This window comes from Lonchura striata, chromosome 2 (assembly GCF_050655825.1).
Source record: "Lonchura striata isolate lonStrDom1 chromosome 2, ASM5065582v1, whole genome shotgun sequence".
In the NCBI taxonomy this organism is placed as follows: Eukaryota; Metazoa; Chordata; class Aves; order Passeriformes; family Estrildidae; genus Lonchura; species Lonchura striata.
Window position 1 is genome coordinate 136,570,128 of NC_140704.1, and position 21,947 is coordinate 136,592,074.

Below are 21,947 nucleotides of genomic sequence, written 5' to 3' on the forward strand. Positions count from 1 at the left end.
CACTGGGCAGTGGCTTCACAGCCAGAGCAGAGCATTGGGAGCACAATGTCTGCCTGTGGCTACCGATAACCAACTCATGGGATTTGCCGGGAGGCACACGTCTGCTTGAATGGGAACAATGGGAAGTACAGAGGCCACTTTGGAATTTAAAAGGGGGGGATTCTTCCCTTGAGCCTCAGCTCCTATTGCAGGCCTCAGAGAGGCTTCTACTCATGTGACCCTTGCAGACGTGTTCTTCACCACGACACAAACACCTCCAGGAGCACCTTCCCTGTCACACTGGCACTAGCGAAGTCACACACCAGCCTTATTCCAACTCAGAGCACGCAGACCACGCACACTGAAGGGATGCTTCACGCCTCCTCCCCCCACACTCACACCCATCAGGCTTTCTTAAGCATGATGGCCACAGTGTGGGACACACAGAGCCCTCAGAGGCCCATGGGGTTTCTGCCCAGCTGCTGGTGGAAGAAGGCACCTTCTGCCCATCATGCCTGTCTCGAGGAGGCACAAAGAGGCTGCAGAGACAAGACTTGAAATGACAGCCCTGACAGTGCCTACACAAGCAGGTGTGAAGCTGTGCCAGCTCAGACCCAGGTGACCAGTGTTTGGCTTCAGGCAGGTGCCTGGCTGGCCCCATCTTAGGGCCTGAACCTGATGATGCTGTGCCCAGGCAGTCAGGGTGCCTGCCCCAAGGGCATGATGCTCTTGATCTATCAGGTACCACCCACTGACAATACATTTTTGGAGTGTTTCTTCACTGAACCTTACAAACACCCAAAAGATTTCTCCTTGTGCCAGAAAATCCCAATTAAAAACAAAACAAAACCAAACCCACTTGTTACAAAAAACCAAAAAAACCAAACCTATTTCCAGAAACAAGAAAGAGCAATTCAAGAGCTCTAAAAAGTGCAAGACAATATATGGAGCACTCATAAGTTTCTCCCACAATCCCAAAGCTGTGAATACTGACTTATGCTGTCACATCCCAATTTTATCACTTTGGATTTCACAAAGAGGCAAGTAACTTGTAAATGAAGGCACGGGCTTCCCCACACTCAAAATTTTATTGAACAACACATATTTTACACACAAATGAAGTGGGAGGCATTGTACCAGACTTTGGTATCTCATACGCATTTACAGAACCTGAGCACATTGCAGTTTCATATTAGAATATTCTCTATACTACCATCATATTCACAAGACTCAAAATAAATGCTTTTTAGTACTTTCAGTGACATAATAGGTTCTATTACTCTAACAACAGACCCATTTACAGTATTTTCTCTTTCTCCCCTATCAACTCAGTATTTTCAAAAGGCACTGAGTTTTCCCTCTGAGTCCACAGTTCTCTTGCAGTTCCAGGATGTTAGTGAGGGATATCAGTTCCAGCTTTTCTCTGTATTTTCAACGTTCCACTCTGCCCTCTTCCAAGTAAGTTGTCAAATGATGCATTTTCTAGTAGGAAAAAAAATAACTGTTCCATATCCATGCTTAGTACATACTCCTGATCTTTTACAGAGACTAAAAGAACAGAGTAAATTTTGCTGCTTATTTTTACAGCAGGGACAGTTGTTCACTAGGAACAAGGCATGGACCTGTTTCATGGAACTCAGGTACCCAGGACTATGGCTGATCTGGGCTGGCAGGGAAATAATACTTGTGCTACCCCATCACTGATAACCCTGGGCTGTCAGTTTGGCTCATGCCAGGTGTATCAAGCGCAGCACAAGATACTTGCAACAGTAAGACTTACAAAAGCTCTTCCACAAATGCTGAATATTATGAAAAATTCTTGGGTTTAATAAAGCAGAACCCTTTGTCTAGCTCTTGAATATTCACTTCATCTTGGAAAAGAAGAGCCTATTTATTTGCAGATAAGCCAGGTACAGCTGAATAGCATCCCTTCCAGCCCAAGTAGCACTACAGCGCATTAGCCACTCTTCAATCACTCCATTCTCTCCATGTGGTATCAAAAAATTACAAACCGTTTTCAGGCACACAATCAAAAACCAAACAACAGTCCTTTGTAAGATGCTGCTACTCCATACTACTTCTGGTTTGGTTTTGAAATGTTTAATACCTTCTTTCAGAAGCTCTTCTGTGACAATGGTTCCAATGATTCACATCAAACACACAACCTGATGTACCTTCATACATTACTGGGTGCTTCCTTACAGCCCAAGTAGTCTGTTTGTAGCACCTCAAGGAATAATCCCTTGGTATGACACTCACCCATTCAATTCACAAGTGCAACCAAGAAGAGAGAATACCAAATCATCCAGCACAACAAGGGGAGATGGACAACACCCAGAGCTGGCTGTTTCAGTGTCAGATGATTACAAATACAACTACAGATTGCTTAATAAGGCACTTGATCAGTGAAGCACAGAAAAACAGGCAGCACAAGCCTAAGAACCAGGCATGTGGTTTTTCTCCACTGTTAACAGATGTGCCTTTTCCAGGACCATTCAAAGCCCACTGACCTATTCAGTAACAGCTGTAAGACAAGAATCACATGTATTAATCACATGTATTTGAATTAAATGCCTACCAAGACTCATCAGTTTTCCTGAGTAAATTTTTTTTGAGACAGAATCCAGGTTAATGGGGAGATTACACGTAAATCCCAGGTTTAATAATATTCTATAGTTCAGACCTCATTAAGGTCATCCCATATTCAATTATTACTGTATCTGCAACAGGATGAAACAGAAGAGTTTTTACTCTATACCAAATCTACAAACATGAAAACAGAAAACAGGAAAATAATTTATAGCAACATTTTTACATGGAGTGATACCTCAGCTGGTTTTCAGATTAAAATACCATAACATGAGGGAAAAATGCAGTTTGCTTTCTTAAAACACGACCAAAGTCTTAAAAAAGTAGTAGCATCCATTCCATGTCATTTTTAAAGACAGCATTGACATCAAGGGAATCTTAAAAAGGCCATGATTTTACAAAGCCATATAAAGTTTTTACAAATGATCCCCCTTTTTTTTCAAATGACACAGAGACAAATATATTTACTCCTCTGACAAACAACATGAAAACTGAGGAAAAATATCCCAGTACACTTCTGATTTCACAAGAGGAAATTAAGTCAACTTCACAGCATAAAGAGAGATGAGGCGAGGGAAACAGTCACCATTCATTTGCCAATTTGTCAAAAATCTGCATCCAGAGTGAAGACATTGTCCATTGTTTCTGCCATAACAGCAAAACGTTGATATTCCGAAACCCGCTTCTCAAAGAAATTTGTTTTTCCTTCCAGAGAAATATTCTCCATGAAATCAAAAGGATTTTCTACATTAAAGACCTGGGGAAGGAAAACACACTGGTGATTCTGACAGGGAAATAATGCTTTAAAACCCCACAGCAAGCAAAACTGTCAAACTCTTTCAAACTAGACCACCTCTGCCTGCAATATCCTGCAGGATCTATGGACCCCTATCTAAGCACATTCAGTACTGCCACTCCCAGGAGATCAGCCTGTGGTGAAGTTCACTTGTGCAAGGTGCTTGTTATTCTTCAAGCACTGCAGCACCTGAGCACAGCTTACGTTTCCCATTACAAACCTGCTGAGCAGCTGAAGGGAAACAAAGGCCTGAATTGTTCTTGCTCTTTTACAGTGAAGCATAGGTATGACTGCTGTGGTTTCAGCTGTCACTCACAGGAAGTCCACGTGCTAAATATGACCTGCTTCCCAGCATGACAAGGGAGTGCTTTGTGCTGGCAGTGCTCCTGGGCTGCACTGGCAGGCCAGCATCTGAGGCAACTGCATCTCTTACCTTTGAGAACCCAAGCTCCATTAGTAACCGGTCTGCCACAAATTCAATGTATTGTTTCATCAAGGTGCAATTCATTCCAATCAGACCTACAGGTAATGCCTCAGTTAGAAACTCCTAGAAGTTAAAATACAGATGACATTTAGAATAAAATTTAAGAAGAAAAAAAGGAGACAAGACACCTGTGTTTCACAGTAACATACTTTGTGATGTTTCACACTCCCCAGGAAGTTGTCTGAATAAATAACTCACATCACTAAATTCAACAAATATCTTCTGTTTTCAGTAACTGTCTGTATCTTCCTTTATTTTTAGCCTGTTACTCTGGAAAAGGCGCAAGATTTTTATCACTGCCCCTCCACTGCCTTTTTCCAATCCCCCAGAATACACTTCTGTGTAAGCTTAAGCTCCAACTTCAATAAATCTATGGACCATAGTAGTGGGAGCAGGGATAGAGCAAGAAATCACCAGTTTTCCTGGCTTCCAGCCACTACAGAATGACAGATCAGAGGGCAGTAATATATATGAGTGCTGAACCCAGTTGTGTATATTCAGGCACCAATGCATCCCTGTCAGTGCTGTGAGACAAAGCAGGAGCATTCGTAATCATCATAATAGTTAGGTAACAACAGGAATGAAAGCCAAACTAAAACAACATGACCAAACACTCAGCCATGCAGAAACCTGTGCCTGCAGAAGGGCAGCACTTCACATGAAAGAACCTGACATCAACCACAGAAAAAGCCAGAAGACAGCATGATATTTGTGGCCAGAGCAGACTCTGCTTTTCCTCAGGAGTAGGCAGAGGTGTGAATACCATAAGGAGAGACAAAGTACCTGAAAGGACAGATGTAAACAAACTCCTCTCTAAGAGACAGCTACAGTTGGACTAGATGATTATTGTAGGTCCCTTCCAACTGTAACTATTATATTCAATATCAAATATGACAGCTTTTCTTCCTTTCTGTCATTAAGGAGAAAACCAGCTGCCAGCTTCAGCTTGCCCCAGTTGTTTGATAATTGAATCAGAATGTCTCTGACTCTTATTGTCACCATTAATGAAGAGGGAAAGAATGGTATAATGCATCAGGAATCAAGCCTGAGCCAAGTATCAAACATGGAATCCCAAAAGTCAGAAGTTAATTTGTTTATTTTCACATCTCAGACTGAGCCCATGCTGTCCACAATGTTGCCACAACCAGGATTACCTGCTCAATTTCTACAGCATTAACGATGATCTCACAGACTCGCTCTTCTGACGGTCTGTTCACTAAATAATGGAACATTAGACAAGCAAAATCACAGTGCAGACCCTGAAATAAGAGAACAGTGAAAAAACAGTCAGTTTTCCCCTCTTCCCCATAGTTTGCTTTTATTTTCAGGCAGTCTCATTTGTGCTGAAGTTTCCCAGCCTCCTGCTTTTATGAAAGTCTTAATGTTATCACACGTAGTGTGGACTTGTAGTTTACAACCCAGTAACATCTCAATCACATGCTACCTGTGCCAAAATGATGTTCAGCATATTATGTTTCTCAGGTAAAATTTTTCTGAGGGCTGCTCTACTGTGAGTGATCCTACACAGAGCCTTGCTGGTCTCTTCCTCCTGTCAGGGATGATTCTGCTGAAAGACTTCTACATCAAGACCTGCAAAACTGCAAAACTACTTGCGAGTTAAAACAGGCTGTTTACTTGCTCTTTACTTTGAGATACTTGATTTAAATTCTTTCACTAGCATTTCTTCCCTTGCTGCTCCCAACAGCATTTTTAGAAAGGCAGATTCAGATTAAAGTCATGAAATCCAACATTAACAAATCATCTCTTCCCCAACTAAACTCCTCTTCTCATTTCCCTCAGCTATCCTACACAGAGCCTAGTAAACTGTGCTCCTTTCCAGGATTTCCAGAAAAGTCTCCCACCAAGGTAAGGAGACAAGCAACTCCAGACAGCTGCTCCAAGAGGCACCTCAGTTTTTCTTTAACTTGCCTGGGTACAGCATGATGATCTTGCTTCAGCTGTACCTACCACTGCCAGCCTAAAGTGTGCTACCATCTCTCCTCTCAACTGCAAGGTAGTGATTACAGCCAATAAATACCAAGAGGGCACATCCAGAGTGAAAACCAATCAGAAAGAATTTGGCAGACTACGGGGTACAAGACAATCTAATATTACCATTAACAAGGGTCAAACAAAACCTGGGGGCTGACCTACTAGAGAGGTGTTCTGCTGCAAAAGACCTGGGAGTCTCAGTGGGCAACAAGTTCATTGAGCCAGCAGTGCTCTTGTGATCAGAAGGGCCAAGCGGATTTCAGGGTGCATTGGGAAGAGTGTGGCCAGCAGGTCAAGGGAGGTGATCTTCTCCCTCTGCCCATCCCTGGTGAGGTCACAGCTGGACAGCTGTGTCCAGTTCTGGGATCCTCAATATGGAAGAGACAAGGAGCTACTGAAGAGGGTCCAGCAGAAGTCACAGAAATCATGAGGGGTCTGGAGCATCTTTTTTATGAGAAGAGAGTGCAGGAGCTGGGCCTGTTTAGTCTGAAGAAGAGAACACTGAGAGGAGATCTCATTAATGCACAAAATTATCTCAAAGGTGGTGTCATGGCTTAGGAATGGTACTCCCCAGTTCAGTGCCCCACCAAGACTCTCCCAAACCACTTGCTTGCTCCCTGCCCTAACCAAGACACCCCTGGCTTCCCTTGCCCCTTCCTGGTCTGTGAATGGAGGCACAAAAGGTGAAAATCACAGGATGGATTAGAATCATTTACTGGAAACAAGAAGATAATGAAAAGAATAGTAACAGCATTATTAACAACAAAATGTGTAAGATGAAGCTATTTACATGAAAAACCCATGACAAATACCCACCTGCTCTTCCCAATTACATTTTTTTCCCACTGGAAGGAACACCCTTCTTAAAAGCAGGAGAGGGAGTTCCTTTTCTCCACCCCTGTCAATGACCTGAGATGATACCCAGTAACATTAGGGTCTTAGCCACACAGCTCCAGTCTCTAACCCTTCACAACTACTGCAAAAAAATAACCCTCTCTTTGGCTGAAGCCAGGACAGGTAGGTGCCAAGAGAATGATGACAGATTCTTTTAAGTGGTGTCCAACAACCACTGGATGAGAAGCAATGGCTGTAAACCAGGATGAGGAGCAATGTAAACCACTGGATGAGGAGCAATGGCTGTAAACTGTAAAAAAAAACACAAGATGTTTCACCTCAATATAAGGAAGAACTTCATGTTGAGTGTGACAGAGCACTGGAACAGGCTGCCCAGGGTGACTGCAGAGTCTCCCTCTCAGGAGACATTCCAAACCCACCTGGACATGCTCCTGTGTCACCTGCTTCAGGTGACCCTGCTTGGCAAGGCAATTGGACAGGATGATTTCCAGAGGACCCTTCCAACCCTAACAATTCTGTGAAAACTTTTTTGGAAAGGCTATAAAATCCTTGTGATTAAGGTCATGAAATAGCCCTGAAGTAATGTAATTTGGGAAATATCCCCACCTCTAGTGACCACATTAGCTGCCTGCTGCAAGGCTTCCCATGGCCTTATCCAGGGCAATATCACCAGCAGGATGCAGGACATGCCTGGCTTCTCCATTAACTGGTGTGCTCTGCTGACTGGTGCTCCCACCAGTTTTGCACCTTTAAGTATCAGAGATGCACCAGCTCAAGAACAGCCTGGGAACAGAGCCAGCAGCTCAAAAAACACATTGAGAGTTGATAATTTATCTGTCCAGGTGCATCAAAAAACCAGTTTGTAGTTTTCCATTGTGGATTCTTTTTACTGCCACTAGGTTTCAACGCAGGTGCTCTGTGCACCAAGCTTTAACCTTCACAACAGCACTGCAGTTGGAATTATGCCAGCAGAGCTCAAAAAAATTCAGTCTTTTGGTGCTTGACTGCAGAAAAGTACAGTTACATGCACTCACCTGCAAGTGATCCTTGTAACAAACAAATCCTGCCTCACTCAAATGGATCGGTTCATGATGACTCACAGAAGATACAAGGAAGTTGAAGGCTGAAGAACGACTTGTTTTTCCTTGCTAATCATACGACTTTATTCAAAAGTGTCTTTTAAAGACATATCATGTTCTCATTTCAAAGCAATTTATCTAACATATGAAAATCACCTCCATTATAAAAAAGCTCTTTACACATTAAGACCAGCTCTGCTAAGTTACAACCACTAGTATGTTTATACTGCATACAAAACTGGTCTTTCTACTTTTTCAGTGCTGACAGCAACGTAAGTAGTGCAGTGCACAGTCCCCAGCCATAAACAACAGCTGCCAACTTGCAGGGAGCAAGGAAAAAGGAAGGAAGGAAGCAGTGAAAAGAAGGGGCCCTTGTAAACACATGGTCTGTCGTATCTGGTGTGCAGACACCTCTCATCTAAAGCTAAGATTCACTCTCCTCAAAGGCAGATCTGTAGTTGCCCCTCCCAGGAGATTCTACTGCTGTGCAGCAACACAAGACCATGGAGAGGAGTGGTATCTGCTGCTTCCGCAGCAACCTGCCACAACTGCCTCAGTGATGGATGCAGGTGGCTGTATGAAGCTTTGGAGGTGGGGAGTGGTACTTGGAGGCCACCTGAACCTGCCTGAAGTAGCTGAAGCACAGCAAGTCTCAGAGTCACACACTATCCAGGTCCTTGCTCCAGCCAGCCCCCTGCTACAGCTGGGGACCATGCAATTCCACCCCACTCCTTGAGCAGCTGGGCCTTTGCCTCCTTTCACAGCAGAGGAAAACAAGCATCCCCTTCAATCTAAAAAATCCATTTTTGCTAATACTATATACATTGGTGTGCTGGTTTTGGCTGGTGTGCTGTTTTGGGGTAGGGTTGGTGTTTTTCAAGTATGGTATGGGTCTGTGTTTCGGATTTGTGCTGAACACAGGGTTGGCAATATAGAGATGTTTTTGCTATTGCTGAGCAGGGCTTTACACAGAGCCAGGGTCTTTTCTGCTTCTCACACTGCCACCCAGGTGAGGAAGTTGGGGGTGCATGGGACATTGGGAGGAGACACAAAACCTGTCCTGAGCCGAGATGGGTAACTCAAACTGACCAAAGGGACATTCCAAACCATGTGACATTCAGTATGGGGAAACAGAACATTCAGACCATGTGACATTCAGTGAGGGGAAGAAGGAAGAAGGAAGAAGGGGGGAGTGTTTGGAGTAATGCCATTTGCTTTCCCAAATTACTATTGCATATGATGGGCCCTGCTCTCCTGGAGATGGCTGAACACCTGCCTGCCCGTGGAAAACAGTGAATTAATTCCTTGGTTTGATTTGCTCAGGTGTGTGACTTTTGGTTTCCCTATTAAACTGTCTGCGTATCAACCCATGAGTTTCCCAGCTTCTACCTTTCCAATTCTCTCCCTGATACTACTGGTGGAGGAGTGAGAGAGTGGTTGCATGGGGTTTGATTGCTGGCTGGGGTTAAATCACAAGTGGGACACCAGTATTTATGTTTACTCCCTTTAAAAAAGGGTACTGCTGCTGAGGGACCCAGCAGCACCCATACTTTAAGTTCATCAGTGCTGTTTGCTGGATATAAAACTGGCTGGATGGCCAGGCCAAAAAACATGGTAAGAATTAAATGCAGTTGGTGGCTGGCCACAGGCAGGGTTCCCCAGGGATCAGTTATGTTATGTTAGCTATATATGCATGTTATATATATATATGTATATAACACACACACACATATATATATATATGTGTATGTTACTGGCCTGAGTGGCCAGTCCTGTTTCATAGCTTTATCAGTGGTAAAGTGCATTGAGTGCACTCTCAGTCAGTTTGCAAAAGATACCAAGTTTGGTAGGAATGTTGATCTGCTGGAGGCTGGGAAGGCAGAGGGATCTGGACAGGCTGGATCAGTGGACTGAAGGCAATGGTATGAGGTTCCACAAGGCCAAATACCAGGTCCTGCACTTGTGCCACAACAACCCCATGCAGTGCTATAGGCTTGGGCAGAGTGGCTGGAAAGCAGCCCAGTGGAAAAGGACCCAAGGGTGCTGACTGAGAGCAGCTGAACATGAGCCAGTGTGTGCCCAGGTGACCAAGAAGGCCAACAGTGTCCTGGCTTGTGTCAGGAATAGCGTGGCAAAAGGACCAGGGCAGCGATTGTACTCGGCACTGGTGAGGTCATAGCTCTTGAATCCTGTGTTCAGTTTTGGGCCCCTCACTACTAAAAGGACATTGCTGTAGCAAGTCCAGGGAAGGGCACCAAAGCTAGTGAAGGGTCTGGAGCACCAGTCTTAGGAGGATTAGCTGAGGGAGATAGGAGTGTTCATGCTGGAGAAAAGGAGGCTCACGGAGACCTGAGCTCTCTTCAACTGCCTGAGATAAGGTTGTAGTGAGGTGTGGGTTGCCCTCTTCTCCCAAGCAACAGGACAAGAGGAAATAGCCTCAAGTTGCAAGGAAATAGCCTCAAACAGGGGATTAGATTTGATATTACAAAAAACTTCATGGAAATTGTGGTCAAGGGAAGTGGTTGAGCCACCATCCCTGAAGGTATTTAAAAGATGTGAATGTGGCACTTAGGGGCATGGTTTAGGGGTGGACTTGGCAATGGCAGGTTAACAGTCTGATTCGGTGATCTTAAAGGTCTTTTCCAATTTAAATGATTCTATGATTCTGTAATTTTTGGTAAAAGTCTGCTTCTTTCCCCTTCCTCTGATAAGACTATGGGTTCTTCATAAATATAATTGTACCCATGCCCTGGAAACTCACTTTTCTTCCCAAACAGTATGTAGGATATACAACATTACCTCATCTCTGCTAATAAGTTCATTGGAGAAAGTCAATCCAGGCATCAGACCCCTCTTCTTCAGCCAAAATATAGCAGCAAAGGAACCCGAAAAGAAGATGCCTTCCACTGCAGCAAATGCAACCACTCTCTCACCTGTTTAACATAACACATTTTTCATTAGACACAAATTGCTCTATTGCTCATCAGCAAGAGGCACCATTTGCATCAGACAGTGATGCTGGAGAAAAGCAATCCCCTTTGCAGCACCAAATGCTATCTTTGACCACATCTGTCAGCAGATGGGTCTACACACCCCACAGCACTCAGCCAGAGGCAACCCCAGCAGAGCTGAAGAACCAGGGCACCCACTGAAACCGCCACAGGTCCGAAGCAAAAGAAGGTAGTTGTCCAAAGTGACCGAGACATTAGTACTCCATTATCTCTTTCTCCTGAAAGCCAGGAAAGCAGCTGTGTACCTGACAGCAAAACTGAGAAAAGTGCCAATCTCTTCTAACTTAAACAAAAAACCCTACACCACAATTTCTTCTTCTTGGGAATCTACATAAAACCATATATTCTTAAAAGAGCACATATTCTTAAAAGAATGAAAGTCTACAGAATATAAGTCAAGACACAAATAACTACTTGTGTTATTCCATGTTTAATCATAGGAAAGCAAGGCATTATTGATCCCAGTTCTCCCTGTTCTCTACATGAACGTATTTCTTCAGACTACAAGACCATCTAACTGTTTAGTGAAGCCACACCACTACATGTACACTACTTAAACAACTTCACAGGCTTATTGTGTACATTCTGACATGAAGCACTTTGGTACTAAGTTCTGGTGCCTTTTCCCAATAAGAACTGCATAGAATTTTGTTTAAAAAATAACCCAAAGTAGTCAGATGTCCCACTTCCTCTATGAGATACAAATGTCCACTGCTGGCTCATCTGAAGAAATTCAGATTAGGAAAAAGCACAGAGAGCAATACCAACTTACAAGTATCAGAGTAGTTATTAAAGAAAGAATATTTCTGGCAACACTAAAAATCTTGTAGGTTACTGCTATAGAGGAATGGAGAAAGGCTGCTTAAAAATATAGGTTTAATGAAGCAGAAGACTGATTACTTATTTGGATAAAATGCATTAAGTTTGGGGGCAGGGAGCAGGGGGCACACTGCTTTTTGAGTAAGGGAACTTTCTGATTCCTGGCACACCCTACACTGCTGGGAGCCAAACAAAGGGAGATGAAGGGATTTCACACACAGCAAGCAAAGCCAGACTGGGGAGGCAGTGGGAGCTCCAGGACAGAGCAATGTACAGCTACAAAATAGAACCCCTCTCAAATAAGAGCTGTGAACAGATGCTGCTAAAGAATGATGTTCAGATTTATTTTGTTCACCAGGCTGAATCTCTCTATCTCTTGCACTTTCTCAAAATATAGAGGATGTTTACTTTAAAAAAATTCACCAGAGTGCACTCATTATGCATTTCAGCTACAGAAAACCCTTCCAAGTCAACACTGTAAGAATGCAGAACATTTCTAAAGATGCCCTACACCATGCTGATGGAAGCTGAGCCACTGTACCAGCTCTGAAATGAGATACAAAAATTAGAAACCCAGTCCAAACAGCAAACCAGAAACACCAGAAATAGATGGTTCTTGAATCTTTTTTGTCCAGGCTCAGTCATGCCTCAGTTACAAAAAAACACCAAGGATTCCTCTATAGGAACATGAACACAGAAAATACCTGGACTTGCAAGAACTTCGCCTGTCCAGTTCTGAACACTGAGTGAAAAATAAGAACCAACTAGAAGAAAACTAGAATGTAAGGTCTACAAGCAAAAATTGAGGAAACCAGGGTTATTCAGTATAAAGACAAAAAAACCAACAAAAAACAAAAGACAGAGCATTTTTCATAACATGATTTAAGGGAGCACTGCCATTTCTTTATTTCTCTACCTGAAGATAAAAACATATATGCTCACTAAACCAGAGACCCACTACATCTGTGGAGAATTTCATTTCATGTTCCAGGGGTGCAGCTTACTCACAGACAGTCAGTTTGTGATACACAATAGAAACAAGTTTATAAAAAGCTACACACCAAAAGTGGATTCTCTGTCTTCAATCCACTTCAGAGCCCAGTCTGCTTTCTTCTTAACACAAGGCATTGTTTCAATAGCATTAAATAAGAAATCCCTATAGAAGAAAATGAGACAAAACATCAAAATAGTGATTTAGGTAAATGTATGCTGGTTGTCCCTTCCAGCTCCACCAGACAGAGGATCCCATTATGCAAGGCCCTCAACTAACCCAAGTAAGAGAACATTCCCAGCCCAAAGAGGTGATGATCTGTCCTATTTTTGTCTGGGAGAGAGTTTATTTTCTTCCTAGTTGCTTGTACAGTTCTGTGTTTTATATTTAGAATGAGAATTATGTTGATAACATACTGATGTTTTCATTGTGGCTAAGCAGCGTTTACACAAAGTCCAGGACTCTTCAGCTTCTAACCCTACTCCACCAGTGAGCAGGCTGGGGGGAACAGGAAGCTGTGAGGGGACACAGTCAGGACAGCAGATCCCAAATTGCCAAATGGATATTCCATACAATGTCATGCTCAGAATACAAACTAGGGAAAAGCTGGCCGGGGCTTTTGGGAACTGGCTGGGTATCAGCCAGCAGGCAGTGAGCAACTGCATTGGGCATCACTTGTTTAGTACTATTTATTATTATTATTATTATTATTATTATTATTATTATTTTCCTGTCCTATCCAGCTGCCTTTACCTCAAAACACCAGTTCTACTTGTCTCCCTGATTCTCTCCCACCCCACTGGGCCCGGGCAGGCAGTGAGTGAATTGCCGTGTAGTGTTAGCTGCCTGCCAGATTAAACCACAATGTGATCTGCGATAAAAAGAGCAGAGGGAGGCAAATGTGCAGAAAGCAGCATCTCCAAGGGCTCAGGAAAGGAAGGCTATGAACAAACTCATCCCATCCCAGGAGTGCTCACACACCAGATCACAGTCTCTTTCTCAATTGAAGCCAGCTACTTCAGCCTATCCACAGAGCAAAACCTCATCTTGCCCAACTCCACAAAAGAAACTGAACAAGTTCCACATGCACAGACTCTGTTCCTATGCTGAAAACCTGAAAGGAAACCTTTCAGTCCTCCCACCATCATCAACACATGACGATGGGAAAGCAAGCTCTGCCTGACCATCACCATGGTGGAGTCTCTGTGGGAAAGTGCTGCTTTTCAAATGTATTCTGTTTGGACTAGGAAGTTCTTCAGACAAAAAAGGTGAACTCAATAATTCAAAAATAAGCAGTTCAAATTGTATTAAAAAGCACTGACAACAAAAAGGCTGAAAGGATGCAATACATTGATTGTTGCATATTAGAAACCACTTTAATCATGAGCACTCAATTTCCTCAGGCTGATCCTTTGCTGATGTAAGAACAAGTACTGCAGGAGCACGATAACCTCAAGGAGCTCATCTAACCTTTAACATTTCACACACTCCATGCTTCCAGCAATAAAAGATTTATACAGATATTAACTAACCTTCTGATACTCCCACAATAAGCCTTGGTCAGTAATACTCCTCTCCATTTTGGGGGTCAGACATGCAGGCCTTGAAAGCTTCCCCCAGAAAGACAGTATGAGAACAGGAGACAGCTGCCATGCTGCCCTACAATCTGGCACTGGCTTCAGCGACAGATTTCCCACAGGTTTGTAACACATCCAGAGGTTTACCTTTTCTTGGGATCTTTGATGTAGGTGTCTATGAGCAAGCTGTACATCTCTGAGTGAACATTCTCAATGAGAATCTGAAAGCCATAGAAACAGCGAGCTTCTGGGATCTGCACCTCCTGACTAAAACGTGCCACCTGCCAAAACCAGAAAGCATGCAGTTAGTACAAGAAAACAATCCTGCATGACACTACTCTGAGCTCAACAGGAGAGATATCAGATCTCTGCTACAGACACAGGATGGGAGCAGTTCTGCCCTACTTTGTTCACAGATATGTCAATAAGATAGTTGTGGTGCAGAGGAAAATAAAGCAGGCTAGCCAGAAGTAAATACATCTAAGAGCTGAAGCATGAGGGCACATACACAGGAAAAGAACAGCAAAATAATGCAGTATTAAATACTTAGTACTGAACAAAGCCTCAGACTTTGTGTTCATCATTAAAAATATAAACAGCATGACATAAGGCATGTTAATGCAATACATGCACATATACACTGCATGTTATAAACATTCAAATATTCGAGATTTAAACTGGGCGTTTGCAGACAAATACCACTGCTAACCTGTGATGAGATATTCTCCAGCCCAGAACAGATATCAGCAAGAAGAATTCCTCATCTTTTTAGCAGCACCCACCTGCAGCCCTAAGAGATTCTAGGATGCTGCTCAGTGAGAACAAAACAGATTTTACTAAAATGAGGAATACATGGTACAGCCATGGTCTGTATTCCTTACTTTTCAATTAACATGAGTACAGAAAAATATGGGGTTACATTAATTCATTCAGAAATGCACATCCCACAGCCAAGCAGGGGCTGAATGTAAAAACAGTGTTCCAGAGTGATGTGATTTGGAGCCCTGATGACCACAGCTGACCCAATTTAACCCAAACACTGTTCCCAGATGAACAAGCTGTTTGTTCCACTTGAAAAAGGTGAGATGGAAAGAAAAAAAGTACACATTTAAAAAACCTATGAATTAATGTGAAAAAGCCGAAATGGAAAGTTAATAAGATAATAACATGACTAAGTATTCAAGCACTCTGTAAGTCTTTCTCACCAGGTTTTCATTTACAATTCCATCACTGGCTGCAAAAAATGCCAGAACGTGAGAGATAAAGTATTTTTCATCTGCTTTCAGCTTGTTCCAGTGAGGAAGGTCCTTTGACAAATCAACCTAATGAAAAGAAAAAGGAAAACATTGTCCTTTTGCATTTGTCATTCTGTAAAAACAAGCAGCCCAGTCAAGTGACTGAAGCAGAGTTTTGGCATTTGCTTTCAAATCTTTACATGCAGGGAATTTAATTGCTTGTGACTGTAAAAGACAACAGAAACACTGCAGAACTGTTGTTTCTCTCTGCAACAATAACATCATGTACTTGTTTCACAGTTTACACTTTTGTAATTTGGAATAAAAATTGGTGTTTATCGAATAAATAAAAGTGATTTTGAAAAGCCTTAGTATCTTTCTGTCACAAGTATGAACACACACCAATAACCAGACCTCATTCTGAGACACTTGAAATAAATGCTGATACCCCAGGAAAGCTATACCAAGCATGCCAAAAGATGGACTAAGGGGACTTCTGCCTTTGACAGGTGTTCAGCCTTCATGTTGTCAAAGAATGGTATGAAGCAAATGCTGTGCAACTGCTCTTGTCTATCAGACCAAACCCCAGCCATGAGAGAAAACCACAGCTTCCTTCACATGGTACTTTTTTGTTTGTTTGTAGGTTTTCTGAACCAAAACAGCACTAACGCAGAGTTAGATCTGAAAAATGCAGAAGACCTACAGATGTTAGGACAGTGTAAGAAGGAACCAGCAACATAGTAAAAGGGAAATGCTGGTAAGGCAGGAGTTGGAATGCTTTTTCTTTAATGGTTTAAATGAAGATCTGCTGCAACAGAGCAGCAAGCTGCCCAGCCAAGTAATGAAATACCACCTCCACAAACATCAGTTCCTCATCATCCCATGATGCTTTCTGGTCTGTTTAGAGCCTGCCAGTGCTTTCAACTTACTCCTCTGCAGTTGCAGACCACTGCCCACAGACAAGCTCAGGTCTAGCTAACCAGCAACCGCGGGGAAAAACTTGGAGCTTGCACTGCAACATGGGGCAAGCACCTCACCAGGACAATCAGGAGTCAGCTAAACACATTTTCAGCAAAACTAACACTATCTGTCTGGAAATTTAGGTACCTAATATTAAGGAACAGCATGAAATTTCCCACAGCATCTTACTCCTTACATCAGGAGTCAGTTGCAGGTTCTGCAGGTTCAGAGACCACAGCACGGTAGGAGCTATCTGACCATGAATTAGAGCAATCTGACTTAGGATTTCTCCATAACCAGAGAAGCACTCCAGGACACAATTCCACCTCATCCTAAATTAAGCACCTACACCAGTCTGCTGAATCACCCTGTGGAAGCAGCTTGCTTTCCACTGTCAATGAAGGGAGTTCTACTTTGGTACTGGCACCTGATGTTTGATGAAATTAACTCCAACCTTTGCAACACAGAAGCCAGCAGCAGAGCTAGGAAAGATGTGCCAGGACCTCAGTGGTCTGACTGCCTTTTGCCAACCTACTGGCCCAGGGCTCACCTCTTCTGCTGTCCAAAAGGAGGCCTGAGCCTGCTTATACATCTTCCATATGTCTGGATACTGGATTGGGAAGATGACGAACCGGCGGTGATTTTTTCTGAGTAGAGGCTCTTCATCAAGGTCGGAGCCATTTTCAGCAGCACTTGATGAGCTCTGAAAATAAAGCACAGCTCTGGTTAAAGTTACCACTATTTACTCCTCCTCCTCACACTATCCCGAAAGTGTGGTCTGAAGTTGAGCCGTGTCACAGAGACACTCACCTGGTCCCCTGGGGTACGTGTGCCCTCGCCCTCCATCAGCGCTGCCCACTCGCCCGGCTCTACCCAGCACAGCTCTCACCAGCCCACAGCCCCCTCCCAGCCCTGCTGGCGCCAGGAAATGCCTGTGTGCCACAGACAAAGCCTTCTGCAGCACTGGGGGGAAGTCTGCCCTGGAGACATCACCCACTGCGGTCCCACACGCAGGGAGACACAAGCACAGCTGCCACCAGCACAGCTCCACCACGCTCACTGCCCAGGCACCTCCAGCCATTAGGACCTGATGGACTGCCTTAAAAAAGCCATGAGACCACGGTAACTAATCCTAATTGACAGAGGACAGCCCTGTGCCACAGCGAGTCTCAATGGAGGTTTGTGTATGCAATCTGTGAGGGCAGCCCACACAGCAGCATGGGTCTGGAGGCTGCCCTGGAGGCTCTCCCTTGATACGAACTAACTTGGCTCTTCTCAGCAGCTGGCAGCAGGAAATCCTCTGCCTGGAGTCACCCATCTCCACACTGACCTTTCTGTGTGGGCTTCCAGAGGACATCTGTGCACAGCTCCTCCTCAGAGAGTTCTAGCCCAGCTGAGCTGGGGAGCTGGGGACAGCTGATATTTAGGAAACAGGCCAGAGAAAAGTAGCAGAGAGGGCACCTGACCAGGGCCTTCACCACACCTCTGGCTGGGGACATCTGCTCCCAGGATCAATCCCTGCATCCCTGCAGACATGTCACCAAACACTACTAGAAACAACTGCTGTGAAGAGCTGTCAGGACAGCATGCTGCAACCTCTGCAGAAGGGCTGGGGAGTCACACTGATCAGAAGTTCAGCAAGCAGGATGCCTTTCTGGGTTGGTTCCAAGATCCCACTGACACTGCTGTAGAGTGGCAGCGTACGCCACAGGCAGCATACAAGGTGTCCCATATAATACAGCAGAGAGGGGGAGCTGAAGGTTTTGAACACTATTATTTCTACCTTCCAGAGGTATCTGTAAGTCCTTTCCCTACCCAGTCTGATTTTAACTACTCACATAATAAAAAGCATTCCTTTACTTCAATTTGGAAAATATTCTCAAATAAATAATGCTATTCAGATTTTTAAAAACAAACAAAACCCAAACATATGTGCACACTGCATAGCTGGCATAGATACCCCAGATACCCCCAGTGAATACATCACTGAAACATGTTACAATTACAATTCTACCCTTTTATTCTATTTTAAAATATTATCCAATTACATGATATAGATTTCATAATCTTGCAGAATCTCTGATAATGGCCATGAGAGTTGAAGACCTTTTTTACTTCCCAGGACATAGATGATTACAGTAACTCACTGGAATTGGGAGAATTTGGGGTTGGCAGGTTCAGCATCTTGTCTTAGCACACACCTGCTCAGGGCCCAGCATCCAGCCAACTCCATCTGGTTTTGTACCAGCTGACATCCTTGCAAATGGAAACACTGCAAAAGTCTTCCCTGTTATCCCAGCCACTGCTGGCTCATGGGCAGCTTGTTGTCCTGCAGGACCCCCAGATCCTTCTCCACAGAGCTGCTTTCCAAACAGGTCACCCCCATCCTGTATTGGTCCCAGGGTTATTCCTCCCCAGACCTGTATCTGTCTTTGCTGAATTTCAGACTATTCCTCTCCCCATCTCTCCAGCCTGCCCAGGTCCTTCTGAAAGACTGCCTGGCCCTCTGGGGTATCGGCTGCTCCTCCCAGCTTTGTGCCACCACTGAACTTGCTGAGGAGGCTTTTGCCCCTTTCATCCGAGTCACTGATGGATAAGTTAAAGAATACTGAGCCCAGCATTGAACCCTGGGGGACACAACCAGTGACAGCCCTGAAACTAGACCAGTGCTCAATCCACCACACCATCCACTCATCCAGCTCACACTTTCTGAGCTTGACTATGAGGGTACCATGGGAGACATTGGCAAAAGCCTGGCTAATGCCCACGCAGACAAAATCCATGCTCTCCCTTGTCTATTCAGCCAATTGTCCCATCACAGAAGGTAATCAGATTGGTTAAGCACAAGTCCCCTTTGGTGAATCCATGGTGGCTACTCCTTAATAACTGTCTTGTCTTCACATGTGTAAATGGACTGCAGGATGAGCCATCCCATCATCTTTCCAAGGATTCAGGTGAGGCTGGCTGGACTGCAGTTTTAAAAATGGTACTAGTATCTTGTTAAATAGGTGGTTTTGGTTGTTTGGGGTTTTTTAATTTTAAAAAAGGAAAGGTCAGTCACAGAGGCTACGCCATACTGGAACCTCCTGCTCAACCTATATCCCACCTCCCTTATCACCTTCAGGGGTTCAGAGGAGTTTTACAGGCAGGCTCTGTGAAAGGAGCCTTTCACAGGCTCTAAATTGGCAGGCAGGCAGTGGCTACAAGACAATCCCATCTTCTCTCAGTTTCAAGGTGTGTGGCACATTCTGATCACTGCTGAGGCTTCTGAACAGTCACCACCTTGTGCTGAAGGAGCACAATGCATTCCCTGACTGGCCTTCCTGGATCCAGGGACACTGGCAGGAGTGTGAGAGACAGGAGAAGGTACAGGTCAACATTACCTTCAATCTGCACCCCAGATCTTTTTCTTAATGCTATGATAGTGCATAAAACAGTCATTCACCATAATGACAAAGGGCACCCAGTTTATAATATGTACATGCTTAGTTCTGTTGAGACAACACGATCCAAACACATAAAAGAGGTGAAGCTGGTGGGCATGGGCCAACCCTTGCACCAGCAGGGTCAACCAGATGAGGTTTCACTACCTCCAAAGATGGAGACTACACAGCCTCTGTGAACAACCTGTGCCAGCAACTGAGCACTTTCAGAAAAAACAATTTTTTTCTCATACATAAATGTAATGTAACCTCATACTTCAGTGTGTTACAAATGCCCCTAGTCTCACCATGGGGCACCACTGAGAAGAGCCTGGCTCTGTCTCCTTTATTCCCTCCACTAAATATTTTCACCTACTCACAAAATCCCCTGGAGTCTCCTCCAGAGTGAACAGTCCCAGCACTCATGGCCTCTCTTTGTATAACATCTTAATCATCAGCCCTTTGCTGGACACACTCCAGTACATCATATTCCAGTTATTCTGCAACTGTGAGAGACAAGCTCTTCTGGTGATGACAATAAAGCAAATGGACAACAAAAACTGTTTAGGGGTACTGAAACACCTTCCATTAACTTCAAATTCAACAAACTAGGAAATAATTAACAAACAAGGAAACAAACTAGGAAATAACTAACACATATACACACCCATCACCCCACAGCTACAGCTGCTGGGCTACATGTGCAAGCATTGCAGTTACATGCCCTACATCAGCTGTAGGCAGGTACAAAGCTAAAGGTGCTGGCAGAGCCAGCAGTGTGATGCGGAACATACACTCAATGGTATGCGACCCTGAACCCTCACACACCCTAGTAAGAAGCTGCATTTGCATCCCACGAGCTTCCAAAGCATTCAGGCCAGCCCTGGGCAGCACAGGTCATGCCAGCAGTGAGACTGGGAAGAGCACCACCACTCCTGAGATAGATGGCTTGCACTGCACAGCGTCTGAGGAGCACAACACCTGCTGGTTCCACGTGCTGGAGGGGATCCAGGACTACCACGCACTTCACTATTCCAGGGGAATATGCACGTCACTGTTCCAGGGGACACAGTAAGGCGTTTCTTACACTTGTATTTAACATGGCACACCTGGTTTTGGGTACTTGAGAACTGATGAGACACAAGGGTTCAGGAAGAACACGTTCGTTTCCCTGTCATGGTGATGCTTTCTCCTCGCACACCTCAGACTGGTTTAGCAAGGTTACACTGGGGCGACACCAGAACGTAGCTCAGACGCCTCCCGGGGCAGACCTTCCCGGTCCATAGGGCCTGGGAGGCCGGGAACAACACCAACACCCACAGCTGCCGCCACAGCAGCTCGGGCCAGAGGACGAGCTTTGCCTTCGCGGTCCCGGCAGCCGCAGAACCCCCGGGCGGCAGCGCCCGGCCCCGGCCCGCATCTCCGCCGGTGCTGCCAGCGCTCCCCGCGGCCCGAGCGGCCCTGCCGAGCCCGGCGGGACAAGGGCGCGGGGGGACGGCTCCGTGTCCCCTGCAGGGCCGTCCGGAGCAGCGCTCCGGCGCCCGGCGTCTCCCCGGCGCCCGGGGTCTCCCCGGCGCCCGGGGTCTCCCCGGCGCCCGGGGTCTCCCCGGCGCCCGGGGTTCCCCGCGCCGCCGCCGCCGTTCTCGGAGCCCCCGCCCGGCCCGGCCCGGCCCGGCCCCGCTCCCCGCCCGGCCTTACCCGCTCCGGGCCCGCCGCCTCGCCCCGGCGCTCGCCCATGGCCGGCGGGACCCGGCCGCGGGCAGCGGCGGCGCAGGAAGGGGGAAGAGCCGTGGCGAGGCCGCTCCGCCCCCGAGGGCGCCGCAATTGCACAACAAACACAGCGTGCAGGCGCCGCCGGGCCCGTCAGCGACAGCGCTGCTGGACGCTTGTTCTTCTCCCTTGCCAGCAGAGAGAGCTTCAAAGGATTCGGGTGTTCCCCTTCCAGAAAGGTAACTTTCGCTGCTGCTTTAAGAATTCGTGCGCCGTTAAGAACTTTGGGTATTTTTTTTAAAGGCACCTGGCTGCCACAGCGACAGAGACTTCCCCTCTCCATTCCCAAGCACGGGAAGGTGGAGTCAGGCCAGCTGGGCTCCTCTGGACCGCATCTTTTCCTGGTTTAATGCCTTGTGAGAGACGCCCAAGCCTAGCCAGGGCAGGG

General features: G+C 45.3%; 1 protein-coding gene across 1 annotated transcript; it reads right to left on the bottom strand.

The window, feature by feature from the left end:
- Positions 1-1,048: 1,048 nt before the first annotated feature.
- On the bottom strand, positions 1,049-21,550 carry RRM2B (ribonucleotide reductase regulatory TP53 inducible subunit M2B). Its single transcript, XM_021529440.4, has 9 exons — positions 21,488-21,550; positions 16,918-17,070; positions 15,378-15,494; positions 14,320-14,453; positions 12,666-12,760; positions 10,574-10,707; positions 5,003-5,107; positions 3,798-3,911; positions 1,049-3,325 (listed from the first exon to the last, which is right to left on the bottom strand). The coding sequence occupies exons 1-9, from the start codon at positions 21,524-21,526 to the stop codon at positions 3,173-3,175; spliced, it is 1,044 nt and encodes a 347-aa protein (XP_021385115.2). The 5' UTR covers positions 21,527-21,550; the 3' UTR covers positions 1,049-3,172.
- Between the last annotated feature and the right edge of the window lie 397 nt (positions 21,551-21,947).

Coding starts and splice junctions, on each gene's coding strand:
- RRM2B (XM_021529440.4), bottom strand. CDS start 21,526: ATGGGCGAGCGCCGGGGCGAGGCGGCGGGCCCGGAGCGG. Junction 10,708..12,665: donor AGACAGAGAATCCACTTTTG/GTGTGTAGCTTT, acceptor TATGTTAAACAG/GTGAGAGAGTGGTTGCATTT. Junction 3,326..3,797: donor TGGAGCTTGGGTTCTCAAAG/GTAAGAGATGCA, acceptor TTCCTTCCCCAG/GTCTTTAATGTAGAAAATCC.